At 37.3% G+C, this 23417-nt stretch overlaps 1 protein-coding gene across 2 annotated transcripts in view; it reads right to left on the bottom strand.

Annotated features, from left to right (window-relative positions):
- Positions 1-1148: 1148 nt before the first annotated feature.
- LOC131027598 (auxin response factor 11) overlaps positions 1149-23417 on the bottom strand; it is a 55749-nt gene continuing 33480 nt past the window's right edge. The window contains exons 10-13 of one of the 2 annotated variants that reach the window (XM_057957668.2): positions 3332-3494; positions 2203-3230; positions 1935-2125; positions 1149-1683 (exon numbers count right to left, since the gene is read on the bottom strand). In XM_057957668.2, the coding sequence (XP_057813651.1) occupies positions 1497-1683; positions 1935-2125; positions 2203-3230; positions 3332-3494 (1569 nt within the window). In that variant the 3' untranslated portion in view covers positions 1149-1496. Of the gene's footprint in view, positions 1684-1934; positions 2126-2202; positions 3240-3331; positions 3495-23417 lie in introns of both variants that reach the window. The other variant, XM_057957667.2, reaches the window with a different exon arrangement.

Genomic DNA, 23417 nt, shown 5'->3' with positions numbered 1-23417 from the left:
GGTAATATATGATACAAAAATAGCACTATCTAATCTAGAAAACACCTACCTTTTCATTTTTTAAAAATTAGAGCAAATGTACAAAATCTTTTTATCTTGCTTACATCCCAATACAAAGTCAATAAGATTCCATTATCTTTGCACTCAACTTACATCCACTATTTTTATGAACAATAGACTCCGCCACTTTATAATCTTCACTACAAATCCATATAATTATCTTTCAAAGTGATTACTTACCAATTTGATAGATATGTTCTTTGTTTCTATCAGTAGATGTATAAAAAAGACATTTTTAAAAAAAAATCTCACCAATATTAAGATCAATCCAAACCGCTTTATTGTAGGAAGAGACACCATGACTAAGAAAATTGAGAGTAAAAAGAAGTTCGAGAAGATAGTGAGACCCCTTCTCCTTTTATATGTGACAGAAAAGACAACTGCATTTAGTCAAATAATTCTACAACACTTAAAATTAAAATCAACAGACTTCTTACAAGAAAATACAATCTAAATTTAACCTACACCTACACAAGACATTTTATTAAATATTTGCTATTACAAATTTCAAACCCCTTACATTCTGGCATCCATTCCATGAATCCATACAGGTGGCAATGGAGATGGACATATGGTAATGATCTATACAACAACGTGCTTAAGGATCACTATGAAGTTGTGAGATGCCATCTAAATTTGCTTCCCAATTGAATAAGAGATGGAGCTTAGGGAATTTGAGATTTGATGGCAAAGCCTGAATCAATCTGGAAATCCTGATCTTTCACATTGGGTTTTGGGATGGTTAAAACTTCATCAGGGTCTGTTTTCAAGAGGAGTTCTATAATGTTTTCGAAAGCTCCTCGCGGGCTACTTGGCTGATACTAGAAAGATGAAATTTTTTTATGGGGTTTGGTAGAGTTGGCAACTACTTCTGGAAGTCAAAATGCAAAGCTACATTTTTCTAATTTACTTTACTTACTGATGTTAGAACCAAATATTTTCTTCAATGATAGACTTCCCTAGTTAGAATGATTCAATTATTTATCCCATGAGATAATATATGATACATTTATCCAAAAACCATTAAAAAAGCAATGGAAAGCAAGTATTGATACCATGGAGTTGTGTTTTAAGATAGAAAACTATGGTATGCCAAATCTGATTCATTTAAACTAAACAAATGCAAGAAAATCAAATATTGAGCACTCGCTGAGGTATAACTCTCAGTTTGGAGCATTAGCTTGGCAAAGGATTAGAGTTTGTTCTGTTATGACTTGATGCCCAAGATAAATTTACTGAGGGCTTCATGAGCACTGTTTGGTTAATGGCTAGAGATTGCATGTTCATGGGGAATCGTTGGAATAAAATAAGTGAATACCCCATACATTAGGAAAGAGATCATTTTGGTGTGTACGAGATTTCTCTTAATTATTGAGAAACCATAGAGACCAAATACATTCTGTATATTAAAAAGAAGAGGAACCCATTTTCACGTGCTATGGCATTCCTGTTGTGAGCCGAGAAGATGAATCCTGGCGATGAATTGAACACCTAGAAACCTCCACGGTAGCAGGCTGATCCTCAGAGCAGCTGAGAGCATCATTACCAAAATTGGCCTGTGTCATCTTTTGCGCATCATCTACAGGATATATCAAAATCTTGCAGACAATATTGCAAAATTCCCTGTAGAGATATACACAAAAGTCAGCACAAGGTAAAAGAAAAATGAACGTCCAGACTAAAGCACATTCAAGAATCAAAACTAATGTTGGACACAAGAAAACCAAGTTTTATAAAGAGGATGAGGAGCCTATGCCCACACATTTGCAATATTGATTGAGACATTGCACAAATTTTATCTCATAAGCCTCAAATATAGTTCAGTATCGCCAATATATAACCATGCTAATCTATCTTTCTTAAACACTACTTACAGCCAAGGGTCATCTCCAACAAGCATCATATCTCCCTCATTGTCTGTGTAAACAACCTGCCATCCCTTTTTAGGGTCCCTAAGTGCTCCTTCCATGTTGAACAGATGCTCTAGTTCATTTAAGAGCTCATCATATCCATGGAGTTTTGACAAATCGACTGCTCTTCCTACAGCATTCCCTTGCTTGTGCACCTATGCCAATTTGAAAGTTTAATCCAATGTATGAGATAAATGGAATAGCAAACCAAATAATAGAAAAATGTACTTACCTTTTTGCAACTACGACCAGAAGGTTGAAGTGGGGTTTGAATCTGCTTAGCTTTCTGCACATTAACTTCTTGATCTGTACACTCTAGAGTGATCATTTGCTGGCACTGTTCATGAGAAACCTTTTGCAGTTCATCCAACTTTCCTAGAGCAGAAGATTGTATTCTATGAACTAAGGCTCCATGTAAATCATTTGACGTGTCATCCCTTGAGATTTTGCTAGATACGTCTCCTAAGCATGGAGGTTCCTCAATCAAAGAGAATCCAAAAAGCTTACATTTTTGTTTTCCTTTAATTGCATCCAGATCATCTTCCCGACAAGGAGGAATTTCAGATGGAATTGATTTGCTCCTTCCCACTGAGATGTCACTCGACAAAATGTCAGCTACTTGAGGAAAACTTTTGCCCCCGTCCAATCCAGATGGTGAGACAAATGGATCCTGCCATCTTGCTGCTGTTCCAGGGACACCAATTTGTAATGAATTATGACTAAAAGGAAAAGTATGCCCATAAGGAGTAGGTAAATCACCGTGATAATATGAATTTGTGCCAAAACATAGTGGCATTTCAACTAGTTGTAGTTCTGTATTGTTCAGTCGCTGTGAATGGAATGAAGAAAGCGAAACTCCCAATTCTGTTGATCCGCAGTTTACAGTGGTGGAACGTATAGAGCTGGGATTATCTCTTTCATGCAACTTCATAATAAATTTAGGTTGTTGCTGGTTTACATCAGTGCATTGTAGAGCAAAATGTTCTACTGATCTTTGAACCTCAGATCGACGGAATTTCCCAAATGTTTCATTAGTAGAGAATAACTCCGAGGAGGGTGGCACATGACATCTTTCAAATGCCTCACTTTTGCTGCCAGTCTTTGCCATCATAGAGCTTCCACATAAGGGTTCTTCTCGTTCTTGACAGTTTTTCGAACCAAATCTATCTCTCAAATTTTCTCTTAAAGGAACCAATTCTTGACCTTGCAAGACCTTTTGAAATCCTACAGATTCTCCAAAGTCTACTACTCTACCCCCATCTGCACTCACTACAAAGATAACCAGCTTATTAGAACTCAAATTGAGACTTGGCTTAAAATATGTCTCTAGAAAATTGGGTATTCCATAGTGTAGTCCATACCACAGATCGACATATCTGTTGGGGTTGATACCAGACTTGTTCTAAGTCTCTTTATTCTTGGACCTGCCAAATGGTTTGATCCTGCAGCCGAAATAAAAGGCTCAATTTCCCAAGGAGAGACCCTCTCCTTTCTTTCATTTGCAACATGCTCATCCCATTCAACCTATATAAACAAAAAAGAAAAACATAAGGAATTGAAACAAAATGACCAGGATTCCATGCGGGATTAATATTTTTAGTAATTTTCTTTGCATAAGGTTGGAGTAAATGCTGAAATTAATACCAATGCATAATTAGTTAACTTCCTTGCATCCTTGTCAAGTAAATGCAGAGTAAGATAATATCAAACTAGAAATTATATCATAAAATTGCTCTCTGCTCAAAAAATTTCTAGTGATGTCTCGTTCTTCAAAATTCAAACCAAGAGAAGTAATTTTTGTCCACATTTTCATGCCACAATAAACCGAGAAGTTCCTTGATATTCCTCCAATCATGGTAGTAGCATCCACAAATATAGTTGCCACCTGATTCAGGGGGCGAATAAATGGCATTAAGCATTTCAGAATTCACAGTTAGTCTTAATGGCTTTCTGGTTCGTTTTGATTGGACCTTTTTAATTAGTCACCAACCTCATCTCTCATTACTGAGTACCTTCTTGGTGTCATGTTGTCAGGCATTTGATTTTAATGGTGTTGTAATAGGCATTAAAATAGTGCTAGAGTTCAAATCTTCTACAATATTAAAAATAAACTAGCAATTGCACCTTGGTGTGCAATGGGTACACCGAAGTGGTATGGAATGTCAATTAAGGAAATTTTTTGTCTATTTAGAAAGGGACTATTTTGAGGAGAGGTGGAGCTGAGGATGCAGATGGAGAAGGAGAAGGAGAGGGAAATGGATAGGAGGGACAAATAAAGGACAGAGAAGATGGGTATATATAAAGATGAAAGAGATAAATATATAAAGAGTGAGAGAGGGATATAATGAGAGAGGGAGGGTAGGAAAATAAAGATAGAGATGAGAATTGATATATAGGGAGAAATAGAGAAAGAGATCAATAGGGATAGAGAGATGTAGAGATAACATGATGGAGACAAAGGGAGAGATGGAAAAAAATATAGACAAATAGAGATAGAGAGGCAAAGAGATATAGATATAGAGGTATAGGAAGAAGGAGAGGGAGAGAGATGGATGGATAGAGAGGAGATATGAAGAGAAAAGGAGAGAGATGTATAAATAGTAACATAGATAAGGGATAGGGAGGGAGAGATGGGGAGAGATAGAAAGAGGGGGGAGGTAGAGAGAGAGGGAAATAAAGGGAAAGAGATAGGTAGAGGAGGGAGATATAGATAATGGGGAAGAAAAGGAAAGAGAAGAAAGGAGGAGAGAGAAAGATAGAGATAGAGAGAGGGAAAGTGGTAGAGAAAGATAGAGGTAGAAAGAGATAGAGAGAGGAGTGAGAGGGAGGTAGGGAAAGAATGGAGTAGGAGAGATGGAGTGAATAAGAGAGAGATCAATAGATAGAGAGGTGGAGAGTGAGTGATATAGATAGAGGGAGATATGAAGAGACATAGAAGGATACAGAGAGATAGGTAGATACAGGTAGAGAGATATGGATAGAAAGAGATAGAGAGAAGGAACAAGAGGGAGATAGGAGAGAGAAATAGAACAAGAGAAAATGAATGAATATGAGAGATAGGTAGAAATAGAGGGGGCAAGAGTGAGAGAGAAAGAAGGTGATAGAGCCAAGCTAAGGCCATAAAAGCTTCATAATTAAGTGTTGTATGCTCAACAAATAATTGAATTTTTTTAAAGTAACCGCACTGCATAAATGATTAATTTTAATTTAAAAGTTACGATTAATCACATTGACCTTCCTTTCATTGGAATGGACAAGTTATTTTTGGCTATCAACAAACTTATAATAATTACAAACAATCATAAATGAATTAATTCTAATATCATTTAATTATTTTTTTTAATGAAGAGGTTTGTTTTATTCTAGTGGTTATTTCTACTCTAATGCTGAACATCCACCAAAAACTTTTTTCAATCAAATCATTTTCAAATCTTGTATTTGCAATTACAACAATAAAAAAGTCTGCATTTGTAAAAGCTTGCATAATAGAAATTATACCTTGAAATATTTAAAATCTCTCTACAATTGCAATTGTTCCAACTTTCAATTAGATCTACTCAACCAAGGCTCAAAATTATGGACATTTCACCTCCTTTAGCCCCAAACATGTCTATTCCATCATAAAACTAAATACCTTCTCTTTCTAATTTCCTTTCCAATTTAATAAATATGATATCTCACTCTATTAAAGTTATTCAAAATATGTTACATAAAAATAAATCCAACTATGCTAAAAATAAAATAATGCCTAATTTTAACTTTTAATATTTAATATAAATTAACAAATATTTATATATAAAATAAATGTCTAATTTTAACTCTTAATATTCAATTAAATTAATAAATATTTTTATACATAACTTATTAAATTCACCTAACAAAAATAAAGCTAAAACAATGCCTATTATCTGGGTCTTTTTCCTTTTGCACTATAAAGCAAGGTAAAATCTTATATTGTAGACTTCTTGTTGGTGTAAATAATTATTCATCATGGATATTATTACACCTTACTTAAGTTTACTTAGGAAATGCATCTCATAGTAGTTTGGGTATGAGACACTTGAGTGTTTGTGACACATTGGGATAGTGTGTAGGAGAATTTCCACCTTTTATGGCGTTGATCTTGTTACCACTCTATCATATCCACTTATTGTGGAATGATAATTCCACCTTCGGTGGGTGATCCACCTCATGTGGAATATTTTATTGTTTCTCCTACCTACCACACCTATTTCTTACCTACCCTTGTTTCTTATTGAGCCACATGTCATGCTTGTGTGCTCACATATCCATATAGCCTTGCCTATATATGCAGGCTCATCTACATTGTATAAACAACTATTGACCATTTTTATCTATTGATGAGAATATAGTTTATTCTTGTCCTATATTTCGTTTCTCTATTTTGTACATTTCTTTGAGCTCTTGATATTGGCAAAATCTCACACCTGTCATCAATATTGCTTATGTATCAAAGGATCTCATTTTTCATATTGAGAAATGTACTCTAATCAAGGATGCTTGACAAAAGTTTCAAGACTTGTATGGTCAAGTTGATGAGATTAGGGGATATCAGATTGATAGTGATCTCAACATGTTAGATCCCAAGAACTTTGATACTATACAAGATTATGTCACTAAGGCAAAAGAGTTGAGGGCACAACTCAAGGATTGTGGCATTGATACTAAGGATACTCAATTGATCTTCAATTTGATAGGCAAGCTTCCACAAGAATATGCAACATTTGTTTCTAGTTTCCAAACCCATAGGATGACAATGGGTTCAAGCTACACAATGCCTACATTTGTTGCTTTCGCCAAAATGTTGATGATGGAACAAACTAAGTTGATAGGCATGGACATTCTTAAAACTTCTAAGTCTCAAGCATTAGTGGCAAATCAAGGGAACAAAGGAAATCAAGGAAAGGACAACTAAAACAAGAAGAAATGGCAATCAAAGCCTAAGGACAAAGCACCACCTTCTCCACAACAAGGAGATTTATCCTCTTCCAAGAGGGACAATTCACCAAAGAGGGAGAGACCTACTTGTGCCTATTGTAAAAAGTTCGGTCATGAGGAACATCGTTGCCATTCTAAGAAGATTGATGAGCTCACACATATCCTCAAAAAGCATAACATTGATTTGCCTAATGTCTACAAGGAGGATTCATCAACTTCCACTTCCTCATAATCAAAAAGAAAAGGGCAAGCATTCATGGCTTCTACAAGTGGGAAGACTCACTCTTTTGGGACAAGAAAAGGAAAAGCTCTTTGTGCTAGTACAAGTCACGATTCAGGGAGATGGCTTCTAGATTCAGGGGCTTCTCATCATATGGCATCTTCGCAGTCTATGTTTTCTACATTTGAGCCTTGCACCATGCCGCAGATTTTGATGGGCAATCATACATACATGGATGTGATTGGGAAATGATCTATTGCCATTAGGGATAACTCCTTCAATGATGTGTTGTGTGTACCCTATTTGACAAACAATATCCTTTCCATCTATCAAATCACACATGGCGCAACTAAGAGAATTGTGGAGTTCACACCTGAGTCAGTTTCATTAGACTTGGAGACTAGAGCTATCATTGCGACTGGGATGGTTGATCATGCATCTTGGTTATACTCCTTTTCATATTTTATTGATGATAATGATTTCACATATGATGATTCTTCACATAATGATCACACTTCTTGTGATGATTCAGATTTTGAGAACTTTGGGTACTTGATCTTGGGGATTCTCACATGTGACCCCGTTCTTGAGCCTTGTGTTTCATCTCCTTCTATTGATCTCACATCACCTATTGCACCTGATGATGTAGATAGTGCGACAATTTTTCTTTCATGTGATTCACTGCAACAAGATATTCATTGTCTTCCAGCTTCAGTTTCATGGGATGAGTACTTGACAGACATTGCAAGTTTGTTTGTGAAATCCTACATTGCAGATTTGGGAGACATCATTGACGATATTCATCTTCTCTTTGATGAAGATGATCCTTATTTGATTGTTGCGAGGGAACACTCTGACAATTTTGTTCATTCTCTACATGATCATTCTTTTGAGGTTGACATGATTGTGGATACTTATGTAGTGGATACTTATGTACAACAGTTGGAGTGCCTTTTTTAGGAGACATGTGAGTCTTTGGCTATTGTTCTACTTTCATCTCCACTAGATCTTGGAGTGCCTTTTTCAGCAGTGTGGAGCAGTTTACCACCTTTGGAGGGGGTATCCTTCAACATCGACATGGGGACACTTGAGTAGTTTTTAGAGATTCCTTTCATCATGAGTTTTTTTCATACATCTTCCCTTCATGATTGGGGAGACTTCACAGATACACCTTTGGTTTTGTTTCTTCCTAAGGGGAGGAATATTGTTCGACGTTCAGGGAGCAGTTTCTTCATACATCATCGATCTTCTATCATTGGTGCAGATTCTACATTGAGGGGGGGCTACTTGGCTTCTCTTCTTCTCTCATATGAGGGGGACTTTTTCCTCACATGGGGTTTTGTTCCTCAAATACTTCTATGAGAGTTCTCTTGTATAGTTTTCATCTCTCTTTTGGGGGAGGGGTTTTTCCCATTGGGTTTTTCTCTCTTTCCCCGCTTTGTGAGAGATTTCATTGCATTGGTTTGCATGCATTTGCATTTGTCCATGGGTACCTAACATGGCCTCGTAGCCAGGACCCATCTTGCATTACTTAGTTTCATTGTAGACTTAAGTGCATTCCCCTAAGTTGCACTTAAGGGGGGGTGTTGGTGTAAATAATTATTCATCATGGATATTATTACACCTTACTTAAGTTTACTTAAGAAATGCATCTCATAGTAGTTTGGATATGAGACACTTGGGTGTTTGTGCCACATTGGGATAGTGTGTGTAAGAGAATTTCCACCTTTTATGGTGTTGATCTTGTTACTACTCTATCATATCCACTTATTGTGGAGTGATAATTCCACCTTCGGTGGGTGATCCACCTCGTGGAATATTTTATTGTTTCTCCTACCTACCACACCTATTTCCTACCTACCCTTGTTTCTTATTGAGCCACATGTTATGCTTGTGTGCTCACATATCCATATAGCCTTGCCTATATATGCAGGCTCATCTACATTGTATAAACAACTATTGACCATTTTTATCTATTGATGAGAATACAGTTTATTCTTGTCCTATATTTCGTCTCTCTATTTTGTACATTTCATTGAGCTCTTGATCTTGGCAAAATCTCACACCTGTCATCAATATTGCTTTTGTCCTTGATATTTTTAATTTAAAAAAATTCGGCATGCCTGCATACATACGTGACTTGGAATCCCATCATCCAATTGCAGTCCCTGAGGAAGTGGTCTAGAATTCAATTCATTGCATTTTACACTTTTACGACTGGTGTACCTTCTCGCTTGAACTTATATTTACGTCGGGCCAGAAGGAAAAACGGTGATGGAGACAAGAAAAAAATGTCGGGAATACAGTCAACGGTGACGGTAAAGTAAACTTTCATTTACGTCAAGCAAGAAGAAAAAATGACAACGGACGGGAGAGCAAGGACAAAATTGTAATGGACAATCTAACGGTCAGCCAATTTTCCATCGCCTTGCATGCTTCTTGCATTATTTCAACCATTGATTTGTGAAGTTAACCTATTCTTCTCATATAAGGTACGCCTTCGGCATAATAAATATAGGTACTGATATACTTTCTTCGTCATAATCTTTTTTAACATTTCTTCCAATTTAATTATCCATCTTATTCAAATCAAATTTAAGGACAACTTGAATAGCTCATGAATAGCTTTGATCAACATGTAATGTCTCTTAATTTCACAATTCAATTTAAATTAACATTACATAAAATTCTTAATTTTTATTTGTTAGAATAACAAATTATTTAGTGATTTGAGTTTATTTATGAAATAAAATTTTAAAAATAATTAGAAAAGATATAAATTTGATGATTTAATTTAATTTTAAAGTATAATTATACAATTAATATAAATAAGTTTTTTTTTTAATTTTGTTAATTAAAATATAATAATATTAGATTTAATGATAAAATAGAATAAGTTAATTTAAGCATATAAATTTGATGATTTAATTTAATTTTGAAGTATAATTATACAATCAATATAAATCAGATTTTATAAAATTTTGTAAATTATAGAATAATAATATTAGATTTAATGACAAAATAGAAGAGGTTAATTTAAGCATATATTTCAAAATATATTAATAGAGAAATTTAAAATAAATTACTTAATTAATTTAGTTATGTCCATGTTTTAATGCCTCTTTCATCACAATATAAAATAAAATAATGTATGACGAAATCTTTTCTTCAAATTTATTAGGGAAGCTCTTTGATTTAATCTACCCCTAAATCTAAGATAATAATAAGCATTGTATGATTATTGTTTGGAGTTTTGAATAAAGATGAAATGTCTAAAGCAAACTTGACTTACATGTTTTTATCTAGACCATGCTTCTCCTCAATCTTGGAATCAACAAAAAAAAAGCAAAATTTTTGAAAAATAGATTTTTGGTAGACACTAAAACCCTCACTTGAATAATGAATTTTCTATAGTGACAACTTTATACTTGAAAGATGACCTTGTTAGATGTGTAGGAGAAGGTTTTCCTTAACCTCCATCCTTCCTCTTGCTTGGTACCTACCACCATAGTCTTTTTCTTAATTTATTCCCTTTTTTCCACTGCCTATATTAGAGCCTTCTTAGAATTCAAAGATTGATAATCTTCATGACAAACACCACCTAGACATTGTTAGTGGACCAGGACATACAAACACATAGAGACTTAAGATATTTGAAGGGAGTGATAACATGATTGACATTTATGTAACAAGAATGACTTGATCTAGACTATAAACATGATTTAAAAAAGAAAAATCTAGGAGTACCAAAATAATATATAAATATAAAATAAAATTAACATATATTTTGCCAAGACGTGTTCAACAAAACATCATGTCATGACCATGTACACAAAAATACTATGTTACGAGATTTGACAAAACCGCAGGTACTCATACAAGTCTAGTTCAAGGTTCATCCTAAGATTTTGTGAAATATCTATATATATAGCTTATTTGACCCAAAGTTAAAAATCTATCAATTGCAAATTCTTCAACTTAGAGGAATTGAGTATGTTTATTTCCTGACATTTATCATAAATGACATTGTCCTTATTTGGCTTAGTTTAGTTGGGCTCCCGTTGGAATTTTGGTGTCTAGAGGCCCTTTTGAAAATAGGAGATGCTTTAGGCTCCCTAGTAGGCATTGAAGAGGATTTCTTAAATGGGAAACAAGGGGATGTTGCCAATGTTTATGTAGAAGTAGATTTGGACCTGGGCTTTTATGGAGAACTGAAAATAGTTTCCGAGGTTCGAAGATGGAAACAAAAAGTCAAGAGATTGGTTGACAAAACTCCTGGTAAATGTATTCTAAGGAATTAGATAATATCTGGTAACTCATTGAAAGGTTCCATGGGCTCGTTATTCCAGCTTAAGGAGTCCACTTCTTGCCCTATTCCAAATGGCAATCCTCATCAGGACCTCGTTGTGGATGCCCAAATCCAGAAAAGGCAAGCAACTTTAGATGGTACTATTCAAGAGGTTTCCATTCAAGAAAATCAAAATCAAAAGGAGCACGACTCTCTGCACTCTTCTCCTCGAATGGCTATAAATGTTCCTTTGCAGGAACCTAATGTTGATGCTCAACTCATTCTTTCTCCCAACACACAGCCGATTGTTTTCAATGTCTCTAGAAGGCCTTATGGTCTTGGAAAGAAATCCATCCTTAATCGAGGTGCATTTAATGTTTTCCTTCCTAAATCTAGAAAGGCCTCCAAAAAAAGAAATCGTGCTAGAAGGTGGGTCTTGCTACCCCTAGTAAGGAAAAAAAAATTCTTTATCACATCTCCTCTCTGAAGCAAAACTCCTCAAAGAGGATATTATTCAAGACCTGAATGCTTCCAAAGATTCTCCCCTCCATGGCTCTGAAGCGTTGAATGAAATCTCCCTTGTTGTTTCTCTTCTGGCCCCAAGTAAGTCTCACTCTCTGCTGATTTCTAAATCAATTCCCGAGCGCCCTTCATACGAGGCTCCCCAAGCCTTTTTTGCTTCTCCTCTAAGAGTCTCCCTTGAAGACAAATTGTGTTGATCTCTCTTCCGAGTCTCCCGTTCCCTTTTCAGGGTCTGCCTCTTTGCAGGCTCCCTTTTTTGATGTGAATCTTGATCCTAGTTCTCATAATCTTCTCAATGACTATATGGATGAAGAGGATGATCTAGACCAACTTATGGAGACCCCCCTTGTAGCTCTTTATTCAAAGTCAAAGAAAGAAGGAAATTGGGCATTTAACAAATGATTGTGGGCAAAGAAAAACCTGATTTTGGTCTTCTTTCTCCTAAAAGAGGTAGGAAATCCCTTAATGAACACCTTGCTTGTGATGGGGAAAATGATGACCAAATCAAGATCATTGATCTTTTGAAAGTAAGGAAGGGACCCCCCTTCCTGAACAAAAATGAAAATCCTATCGTGGAATGTTAGGGGCCTCAATGCCCCTAACAAGAGGTGCTTGATCAAAAGAAGAATTATTTTGATCAATGCAGAGATTATAATGCTTCAAGAAACAAAACTTGATTGTCAACAAGAAAAATCCTTTGGTAGGGCTTGGTCATCAATATCTTGGGAGTAAACTAGTGGTTGTCTCCGCAGATGGTGCTTCGAGGGGCTTGCTTATAGTTTGGAAACCTTCCAGTGTTCAGACTCAAGGTATTGATTCTAATAGAAATTGGTTGCTTGTGAAGGCCACACATTTGCAATCAAATGTTTCTTTTTTGTTGATAAATGTCTACGGGCCAGTTTCCCGTGTTTTCAAACGTGCTCTCTGGTTGGATCTAGACAGAGTGATTTCTCAAAATCAGAATCAACATCTTCTCATAGGAGGGGACTTCAATGCCATCAGAAGTTCTAAGGATAAAAGGGGTGGTATTTTTGAGACTTGGTAGATCTCAACAAGATTTTAATGCTTGGATTGATAGAAATGATCTCCTTGAGATAGACTCTAGTGACAACATCTTCACTTGGAATAATCGGAGGCAAGGGTTCAATAATATAGCAGAGAAAATAGATAGATTCTTTTGGTTGGGTGATCTTTCATCCTTTCCATTTTCCTTAGAATGTAATGTTTTACCCTGCTCTGGCTCTGATCATTATCCGCTTCTCCTTTCCCTTCAAGGTGATTCAACATTCTCAAAACCGCCTTTCAAATTTGAGAATATGTGGATGAAGGATCCTAATTTCCTAAATCTTATTGGTCAATGGTGGCAAGAAGTTAGCTTTGAGGGCTCTAGAATCTTATTTACAACTCTCAACAAGTTCCCTTGAATTATTGACGAGTTCAACTTGAAATTTGCGACACATGCATCAACAAATTCAGGGCAATGGGGAACCATTGGTACCATATATTGGGGGAGGCCAGAATTCCAGAGTTTGACCGCGGGTGCTTTTGAACTACCTTTCTTACCCAACATCCTTTGGCAAGCGCTTCTCTAAGATTCTTGGGCTACTCATGTAGTTTTGGGTCATAAACCTCTTCATATCTATCTCCCACCACAACAAGGTTTTTAGTCATGCTTTTTGCTTTCGACTTGGTATTCAGATGAACAAGCTTTGGAGGCATGACATGGGAGGCATAAGATACGTCTCCAAATACGTTCATGAACGAATTAGCCGAGGAAGAGCTTGCAACATCATCCATAGTGCCTGAATCTGAAGCCATTCTTCTGTTCTTTTGCTTTCAAAAATCTACCTAGGCACGAATAAGAGCTCTTCAAAATACTGTTTTTTGCATGTACTTTTACACACTTTTAATCGTCCTCAAGAAGTTGCAAGCCTCGATTTTTGCGTTGAACGACGAGTTGATTATGTGTTTTGCCTGATGCATGTGTCACCCCATGCATTCGTGCAAAATCAATCCGCAAGACATCCACACGGCTGCCACCTCACACATTTGAAAAGCTATCATACTTTTTGTCGTCGTCATTTAAAAGTTCGGACACCTTTCTTGCGAAGAGCGCATTCTCATGCCTATTGCATATTTATAACAATCCGTTAAGCATATATGAGTGAGAGGATACTTAAGATCTGCCGCAAAAGGAAATTCTAAGGAGGGAAGTGCAGCTAAAGCTCGTGTGCTGCACACTCTCCAAGTCTTTGTACAGCCAGATTATAATATTTTTCAATTCCTTTTACTTGCCCTGAAATGAAATGACATTAAGTATCAACTTGCATTGGTTCATGAGCTATTAATCTTGCTTTCAACATTTCATTTCTATAAATACCCCTCGAAAGCATGATTAGCTTCACACTAAGCTTTTAGTTTTATCTGCTAAGTACAGAAGCTATGGATACCCCCATTAGGTTAGCGAGCGTTGGGACTCGGATAGCTTTCTTAGGTAACATCTCTGATCGTCGCTTGCAAAGGATGCAAGTCGGAGAAACCCAGTTCTTATTGCGACAATCAAATGGGTACTAGGTAAGGACTTTGTGAATTCAAAGAATAGATACCGTGTGAACATGGATATCTATTCTCGCTTTGTCGCCTCACTGCTTGATATCAATTTGCCAAGGCATCTCATTATCCACCTCACGAAAATACTTTTTCTTGAAAAAATATCTGGGTGGATTGGAAGAGGTTATGGAATTCGCAGTTCCTTATGTGGGAATCTCCACAACGTCAGACTTGAGGCGCTTCATTGTCCATGGGGAGTCCCATGGCTTCCTTTTGTTTTTGACTTTAAAACCATGTCTTTGGCTCTACATCGAGAGGGTGTGGCACGCCTCAAGTTTTTAGTTGTCATTGCACTGTCTGGTTGACTCGGATGGAGTTACTTGATATTCTTATTTTTGGGATTACCTCTTCCCGAGGATTCTAACCCCGAATGACCCTCCAGTTCTCCAAGTGATCATGCTCTTCTTTGATTCCGACTCCGACTACATGGAGGAAGAAAATGATGAAGATGACGATGATGATGAAGATGTAGAAGACTAGACTTACCTTTGGCTGTCACTTTTACTCCTTTTGCTTACAAGCTACAAGGCCTAAGAGCCAATTTTGCTATGTAATATGTAAAGAAAATATCAGTACATAATAACTTACAATAGTTTTGTTGCAACTTGCATCTCATGGTTCTTTTATCTTGGAATGTATGACTTTTATTTCTACCTTTTGTTTTTCTGTATCATTAAAGTTCAAAAAGGCTTAAGAATCTCAAAATTTCAGACTCTAGGCTAAGACAAAACACACGGCCTCAAAGAAAGCGAACAAACGCACACTATTTACAATATTTACATGCCTAAACTCGAAAGGGAATTAATTAAATTGCTTGAGATGGATCCTGTTGATAGGAATCCCCAGCCCCTCACCTTGCATATCTTCTAGTTCGAAAGCATTGAATTCCTTACACTCATAGATGCGGAAAGGGCCTTCCCACAGGCTATCAAATTTGACATGTTGGCCTGGCTTGGCACCCCGCTCGTTATATTTCAAAACAAGATCCCCACTTGAAGCTGGGATCTGAACTTTTTCTGTCAAACCATTTCTTGACAATCCGTTGTCTGTTATTGAAAGAGTTAAAGGCTTTCTCCCTTTCTTCTTGTAATTCTTGGAGCTTTGCCAAATGGACCTCCGTAGGCTCATTCTCCTCCAATTCTAACGATTTGAGTAACTGCAAAGCTGGGATTTCCATGGAAATCGAAAATTGGGCCACTTTTCCGTAAACTAGCTCATATGGGGAGGTTTTCAATATTTGCTTGGGGGTTATGCAATCTATCCAGAGCGCATTTCACAAGTGTTTATGTCATTCCCTTTTGTACTCCACCCCTATCCTTTTAATGAGTTGGATCAGGTTCTTGTTTGTTGACTCTGCTAAACCATTGCCTTGTGGGTAATAGTTAGAAGACGTTTTCAGGTATATAATCGTGATCAAGGGCAAACTATGTGACTTGAGAGCCTAGAAATGCCCTACGATTATCTGAAATAATAGTATTGGGGAGGGGGCAAATCTAGTCACCAGCTCTTCTAGGAGTTCTAGAATTTTTGTCTATGTGGCATTCTTCAGAGGAACTGCCTCCACCCACCTAGTGAAATAGTCTATTGCAATGAGAATCCACTTATGACCAACTAAAGACATCGGGTCGATCATTCATATGAATTCCAAACCCCACTGAGCAAAGGGTTCATCTATCGTTATAGGTCTCAGGGGCATAGCCGCATTTATGCGCTTGCCAACATAGAATTGATGTTCCTTGCATGCCCGGACTAAGGCATGTGCATCATTTAAAAGGTAGGGCCAATAGTAACCTGCGTGAGTGATCTTGATAGCCGTTGTCTAACCAGAAAAATAACCTCCAGCAAAGCCATCATGAAATTCATGCAAAATCTTCTCTGCCTGTTACTTGTTCACACAACTAATAAGCACCCCAAAATTCCTTTTGAACAACACTCCTCCAATCAGGCGATATCCGTTGTTCTGTAATCTATAGAAACTTCGTTCATGGTTAGGAAGATCAGAGGGAAACTTCTCGGTCTGCATGAACTCCACCCTATCTGTTATCCAGGTAGTTTCATCTGCGGACTCATTTAAAAGGACTGCTTCGTTCTACTCCTTTCTTGGGACCTCTGCTTCTTGGGCTAAATACTCACACTGGCCTTTTCCTCGGACTACTTTCGTTGGCCTTACATCAATGTCATACTCCAGGATCTTTATAATCCAATTAGCTCTCTTTTCAGTGATTTCCCCTTCCATTATGTATTCTCGAACACTTGGGTGAGCAACATACACAGTAGTTTTATTGCAAGCAATAAAATGTCTGAACTTCTTTAGTCCTTTAACAATTGCAAATGCTTGCTTCTCTACGAAGTTATATTTGACCTCATAGCCTTTCAGAGTTTTTGAATGGAAAGCAATTGGGTGCTCTCCTTTTCCTTCATCATCCTTCCGAGTCAACACTACAACAATACTAAAATCACTGGCATAAACATACATTTGGAAGTCTTTGGACAAGTCAAAGTTAACCAAAATAGGGGTGGATGAAATAGCCTCTTCAATCTTTTCGAATGCCTCTTTAGCTTCCTGGGTCTACTTAAAGTGCAAATCCTTCTTTAGCATTAGAGTGATTGGTCTGACCATTTCGGCAAAGTAAAAAATGAATCTACTAACAAAGTTGATTTTACCAAGGAAAGACTGAATGCCCTTCTAGTTTATGACCAGGGGAAGTTCTTTAATTGCCTTCACACGATCTAGATAAATGGACACTCCATCTTTGGACACTACATGTCCTAGCAGCTTCCCTTGTGGAGCACCAAAGATACACTTCTTTGGGTTAAGGGATATCCTGAACTCCAAGCATTTCTGAAAAACAAGCTCCAAATGATCCTCCTTATGCTTTGAAAACATAGTCAAATCATCTAAGTAGATAAGGATGATTTTGTTTATGAGCTCTTAAAAAGCAATGTCCATTGCTCTTTGGAATGTGGCTCCAGCATTTGAAAGGCCAAAAGGAATTTTTAGCATATACAGATGTTCCCCAATTCGTGGTGAACGTTGTCTTGTGTTGGTCTTCTCGCTTAATCGACACCTGATTATACCCCAAAAAGCCATCAAGCATGGAAAACCTTTTGGAACCAGCTACTGTATGTAGAATTTGCTCCATAGAAGGAAGAGGGTATTGATCCTTTAAGGATGCTCTATTTAAGTCTCAAAAGTCTACACAAAGCCGAATATCTCCATTCTTCTTACGTACAGGTACCAAGTTGGAGACCCATGTACTGTGCTTTATCGGATAGATGATCTGAGAGTCAATCAGCTTCTAGAGTTCCTAAGACATCAAGGACTCGATTTTAGAATTCACTAGCCACTGCTTTTGTCGGACTGGTTTCGCTCCTTCGGCAAGCTTGATGGTATGCTAAATTAAATCAAGATTGTTGCCTTTAATATCATCATAAGACCACACAATTACTCTCTTATACTTTTCACCAAAATGTATTAATCTGTCTTTGTCCCATTGAGGGATGGTCTTGCCAACTTTTAGCTTTTTACCCTCTACAACCTGGAGATGAGTGTAATCTCCTTTATCAGCAGCAAACTTTCTTTTATCATTTCGTCTATCGTCACAATCAAAAAGATTTTCTAATGTGATTAGGCCTCTTGGGAGCTTGTTCAATTTTAGTTGAATCAATTGGTCGCCATATGCTTCAGCGGCTTTAGGTTGTAACTGCTTAGCAAACTCACATGATTATTATATGAACATTGCTATCTGTTCATCATTCTCAAAAACTTGCCAGTGTAAGTCATTATTTGGTATAGCTGTTCTGACAACTATCCTCACCTATTTTCCAACAAGTCTAAGACGAGGTCAAACTGAGCTCCTATAGTAGCCATATGGTCTGCCACTTCATTTTGCTTCTGGGAAACTCTCTGGATGTTGAAGGCTTTGAAACTCTCAATCAGATCCTAGACTTGGTGACGGTAGGAACGCATGCGAACATGTTTTGCAGCAGACATACCTCGGACTTGCTAGACAACTAGCTCAGAATCTCCCAAGACTCTTAGCTGCTTGACGCCTAGGCGTTCTGCCAGACTTAGCCCATGGATCAGCCCCTCATATTCTGCTTTATTATTTGTGCAAGCAAAATGGAAGCGAAAAGATCTAAGAGTCTGCTCTCCAAAAGGGGATGTCAAGCAAATACTCACTTCGGCTCTGATTTTACATCGTGCTCCATCAAAATTCAAAGTCTTGAGCTTTGAGAGTCGATCTTCTTCCTTTTCTTTATCCTGTGTGTCCTTCGACACTTTGGGAATTGTCTAATCTTCATCAAATATCACATAAGTTCCAAGGCCAGTGGCATGATAGTTCCCATAGAGGTCAACATCTATAAACTCATGAGAAAAACCTCCTGATCCGAGGTGAGATTACCGGTTACCTCTTCATCTTCAAGCAGTTCAACATACTTCTCATCTCCGGAAATAGAGGTATGAGTGGCTTCAAAATTAACCATGGCTTCATTAGCTACATGCTCCGTATGTAGGGGTTCTGATAGTATTTTCAGCTTAGCTCTGTGTTTGGTTCTAAGAATCAGGTGAGACTAGTCTAAGGAAAGGTATCCTTCAATTTTGGTAGTAAAATCTTTAGATAAACATAGGCCAAAAACAGGGGGAATATCAATTACCACTACTTCTTGAAGGACTGTAATGCTTGGGCAAGCAAATAAGGTCAACAAGAGTTTCTTAATTCAACCTATAGCCTGGACTAAATTTCCATCAAGTTGCACGACTCCTCTATTTAGGGGTTCATATTCTAATTTTAACACCTCGGCTATCTGCTTAGGCATTACCATGGTGTTGGCTCTAGAATCTATCAGAGTTATGAAGAAGTTTATCTCCTACTATAAGAGTCAAATAGAACGGAGTTGGCTTTGGTTTACCTACCTTGCAGTTGTCGAGGGCCTCTCCTTCATTAGTAAGTGACGTGGATTGTTGTCGCTGCTTCCCGGATTTTAGCTCCTTGCCCTTCAGGCTTGGTGAACTTGTTGCGGGTTTAGTGGAAGACTTGTCTACGTCGCCCAATGCCTCCCTTAAGAGGTTCTTCTGCTCTGGAATAGCAAGGATATCCCATAAAGACACATTTGTCGGTGCTTTCTTTAATTGCTCCACCACGTCAAGAACCATAGGAACGGAAGCCCTTGTGTCCTTAGACTTGTAAGGTGTGAACTCCTTAGGTTTTGTAGCAGCGGAAACTCCGATGGGTTGCTCTTGAGGCTTATCCGTACTTGCTTTCGGTTGTTGCACAATAGGTTCACCCGTAAACTGACGCTTAGAGTGGAGGTTGTAGTCAAATTGCACTTGGGGCGTCTTTGAAAACGAAGCGGGAGCGTCATTAACAAACACAGTCTCTTCGCCCTCCATCCACGAGAAAAGGGCATGATTAGGTGCTATCTCTGCCTCTTGTTCTAGGGACATTCCTTGCATTTGAGCCATAAGCACAACATCCTGCATCCCCGGAGAGGAGTATACTCCAATGTCAGGATTCACTCCTTGACTCCTCTGTTCTGCGACGTTCTGTTGCAAGTTTCCCCGTGGGCAATTTCATGGCATGTGGGCTTCATTACAAGGGAAACACCAAGAGTTAATATCATTTGCTAAGTTAATCTGACCTGCTACTAACACCCTATTCTGGTTAGGCGGTATAGCTTGCAAGGGGGTCAGTACAAGTACAATTTGATTGTTAGGCTACGTCTGGGTCACCTTCACTCTTCCTGGGGGTTGTTTTTGTTGATACATGGGTCTTCCTCCTTGATAGCTCTGGAAAGGGGGCCTAGTTGGTGTTACTTGTTGCCTCTTAGTGTTGATTATTTCGTTAGAAAAGGTCCTTAGTAAGTTTTTCATATCACTCACTTCAGCAACCAAGGAAGAAGAAGCAGAAGCACTAGTTTGCTAGGCATTTGGGTAAACATACATGGATTGTGGCGTGGATGTACTTGGAAGATTATGTTCAAGCATTTGGCTTGATGACTCAGGAAAAACTGGCATAGGCGGCCTTGGGGGAAGTTTTCTTGCATTAATAAGATTATTCTCTACACAGACTGCAAGTTCATAGGCATCAGGGAGGGTATTTCTCCCTAAGGACTGAATCATGACAGATATGTCAGATTTGAACGCTTTAAAGTAGAAGAGGGGTAGGCTGCCAAAGGTATCCTTTGCTAGGTCTTCTAGAACCTGGAATTGAAATCTGTCACAGCCTCGAGGAGCTCGTTTGATAGTTATCAACTATTGTAACAAGGAGGATCTGTCTCCTTTTTTTGTGAAGCAGGCAAAAAACAAATCTTGTGATCACCAGTCACAAGTGTTTGAAAATCTTGCAAGAAACAAATCTTGTGATCACCAGGCAAAAACCAAATCTTGTGAAGCATTCAACTATTTTCAAACACTTGTGCACGTGCAAACAATATTGTGATCACCTTAGTGTGTAGGTGGACACAAGTTTTCAATAAGTTACAGTATTTTCAAACATTTAGATACATGTACTAAAGTGAACTTGGGTCTACATTTCATCTTGATAAGGGTTTTAAGGCTTGAGGCTAAATGAAATGAATACTAAAACATTCTAAAGGATTGGGTACTAAAAGAAGTGTGCAACATAGAGTGGAAATTGTGAAGTAGACAATTGATGAGTCTATGCCTCTAGACTTTATGGAATTCCTCTAAGAAGTAAGAAATCTCCTTGTGCATGACACATCTCAAAACTTGGCATGGACCCATCTTCTAAAAAACCTTTTTGGTCATTTGAAACACCTAGACCTGAATATTATCATTTGTATCTTAATAAGTTGCATGTCCTTATAAAAAGGTTATAGTCCATAGAAAATTTCCACAATTATCAAACCATGAGAGCAAAAGTGCTAAAGATGGGTGAATTTGCAAAATTGGGTTCAACCCTAATAAGATGTCCCCTAAACATAATTTTGGAAATTTGGTCTATGTGACATGGTTTTTCCTTAGTCTAATCATGACCTTGAAATTGATTTCTTATAACAACAACTATCCTTTGCTCATTCATCGGTGAATTACTAGCTTATTGACCAAATATAGAAGTATATAGTGATCCATATATACGTTAAATGGATTAGCTAATAGATAGTATTGAAAATTTATGACAATGTAAATCATCCCTAGTGCCTCCTACTTTGCTGTCTTCAAGCCTTGATGGTAGTCCACTTGCAAAATTAATTGGGTTGTCTAAGTGATTCCCTTCCTAACCCTATGTGCAGCCATTGCGAAAATTGAAGGCATCCACATGAATACATGTTCATGTTTAAGTTTGAATATGCCAAGAATAGTGACTAATTGATCGTACTTTAACTCATCAAGTTCCTTTCAAATGGAATTAATGAGGTGAATCGAGAACAAATCATTTATAATAATATGATTCAAGCTCTTTAAGTTCACATGAATTCAAATCTAGTTGAAGTACTTCAAACTAATCATATTGGATGAGAAACATGATTGTTTGGATACACGTATAATGAAATGATTACAACAATGAATGCACAAAAATAGAAACCGTAACTTTATTATGTGGCATTATGAAAATTAAAATACATTTGAGCCTTTATAGATAGGATTTCACCCTTTAACTTCCTCAACCACCTTACAAGAAACTTTCCTTAAGAACCTAACCACCAACACAAACTTACCCACTAAAAACATTAATTTATTACAGTTTGGATCAAACACCAACAATCCATTCACTTTCACTCAATTTGAAAATGATAATTAGATTTGTTCCATTTACTTGGAATTCAATAATATCTTGGTCACTTGGTCATATACTCAAAATCAATTGAACTTGTGTATAGATGGGTTGGATGACAACCTCTTCAAGTTCAAAAGTTCCATGGCAAAACATCCTTATAATACACAAAAAATCTAATTGTTGCTTGCTTTGAGAGTGGATCCCAATCTTTAGTTGCATCAATAGATTGTGGATTTCCTTTTGAACCCATTTGAGCGTGATAGTGAGTGGTCCCCATTAGCAATATTCTCTATGTTGGAAAAATTACATCCACGTTCACTTGTGGCTTGATCATCACCAATCCATTACTCCATGAAGGTAGAGAAACATTGAGTATGTAAAAATGGAGGCATCATAATGGAAATGTTTAGATGATTACATCCTTAAAAATCCTATGCATAGATCAAAGTTTCAAACTCTATCAATAAAAACCATTTAGGTTAAAACATATTTCATTTGCCGAGTGTAAAAAACTTCTACCCAACTTGGTTTCATCTTCTAGGGATGTAAAGTTCTAGAATTTTGTCTTGTGTCAAATTAATAGCTCCTTGGTTAAGAACTTCCTCCTAATATTTTAATGAGTCTAACAAGGCCAATTCCTTGCCAATATCTTGTATCTTCACATCTATGACATACTAGAGGTCTCTATTCTAAACAACCTAAAATTTGGTTTTCCAACTATGGTTGACCTTGGCCAACCTAAATTAACTTTCACAAAGAAAGTTGTTCTAAGTTAGTTTGAACAAGGAGATGACTACAAAGTTGATGGTAAAAATATGGGTGCCAAACATAACTTTGAAGCAACTAAAACACTCAAGGCAAGGATGGAATAGCAATTCACCCCTGGTAGTTTGAATGTCAATGGCCAAAATGCAAACCTAACAATATTTTGCTAGATCACCTCTAAGAAAATGTTAGCAATTGATACCATGCCTACAATGAGTTCACTCCAAGCCTTCCCAAGGATGTCCATCTCAATGGTTGCAATTTTATCTCTATTCATCAAGAGAACCATAGATTAAAAAAAACCGATTTAATATGAATAGATATTATTTTGAGGGTTTCTA

Source organism: Cryptomeria japonica, chromosome 8 (assembly GCF_030272615.1).
Source record: "Cryptomeria japonica chromosome 8, Sugi_1.0, whole genome shotgun sequence".
NCBI classification, from domain to species: domain Eukaryota; kingdom Viridiplantae; phylum Streptophyta; class Pinopsida; order Cupressales; family Cupressaceae; genus Cryptomeria; species Cryptomeria japonica.
Note: the sequence above shows the minus strand (reverse complement) of the source record. Positions and strands in the feature narration are given on the sequence as shown.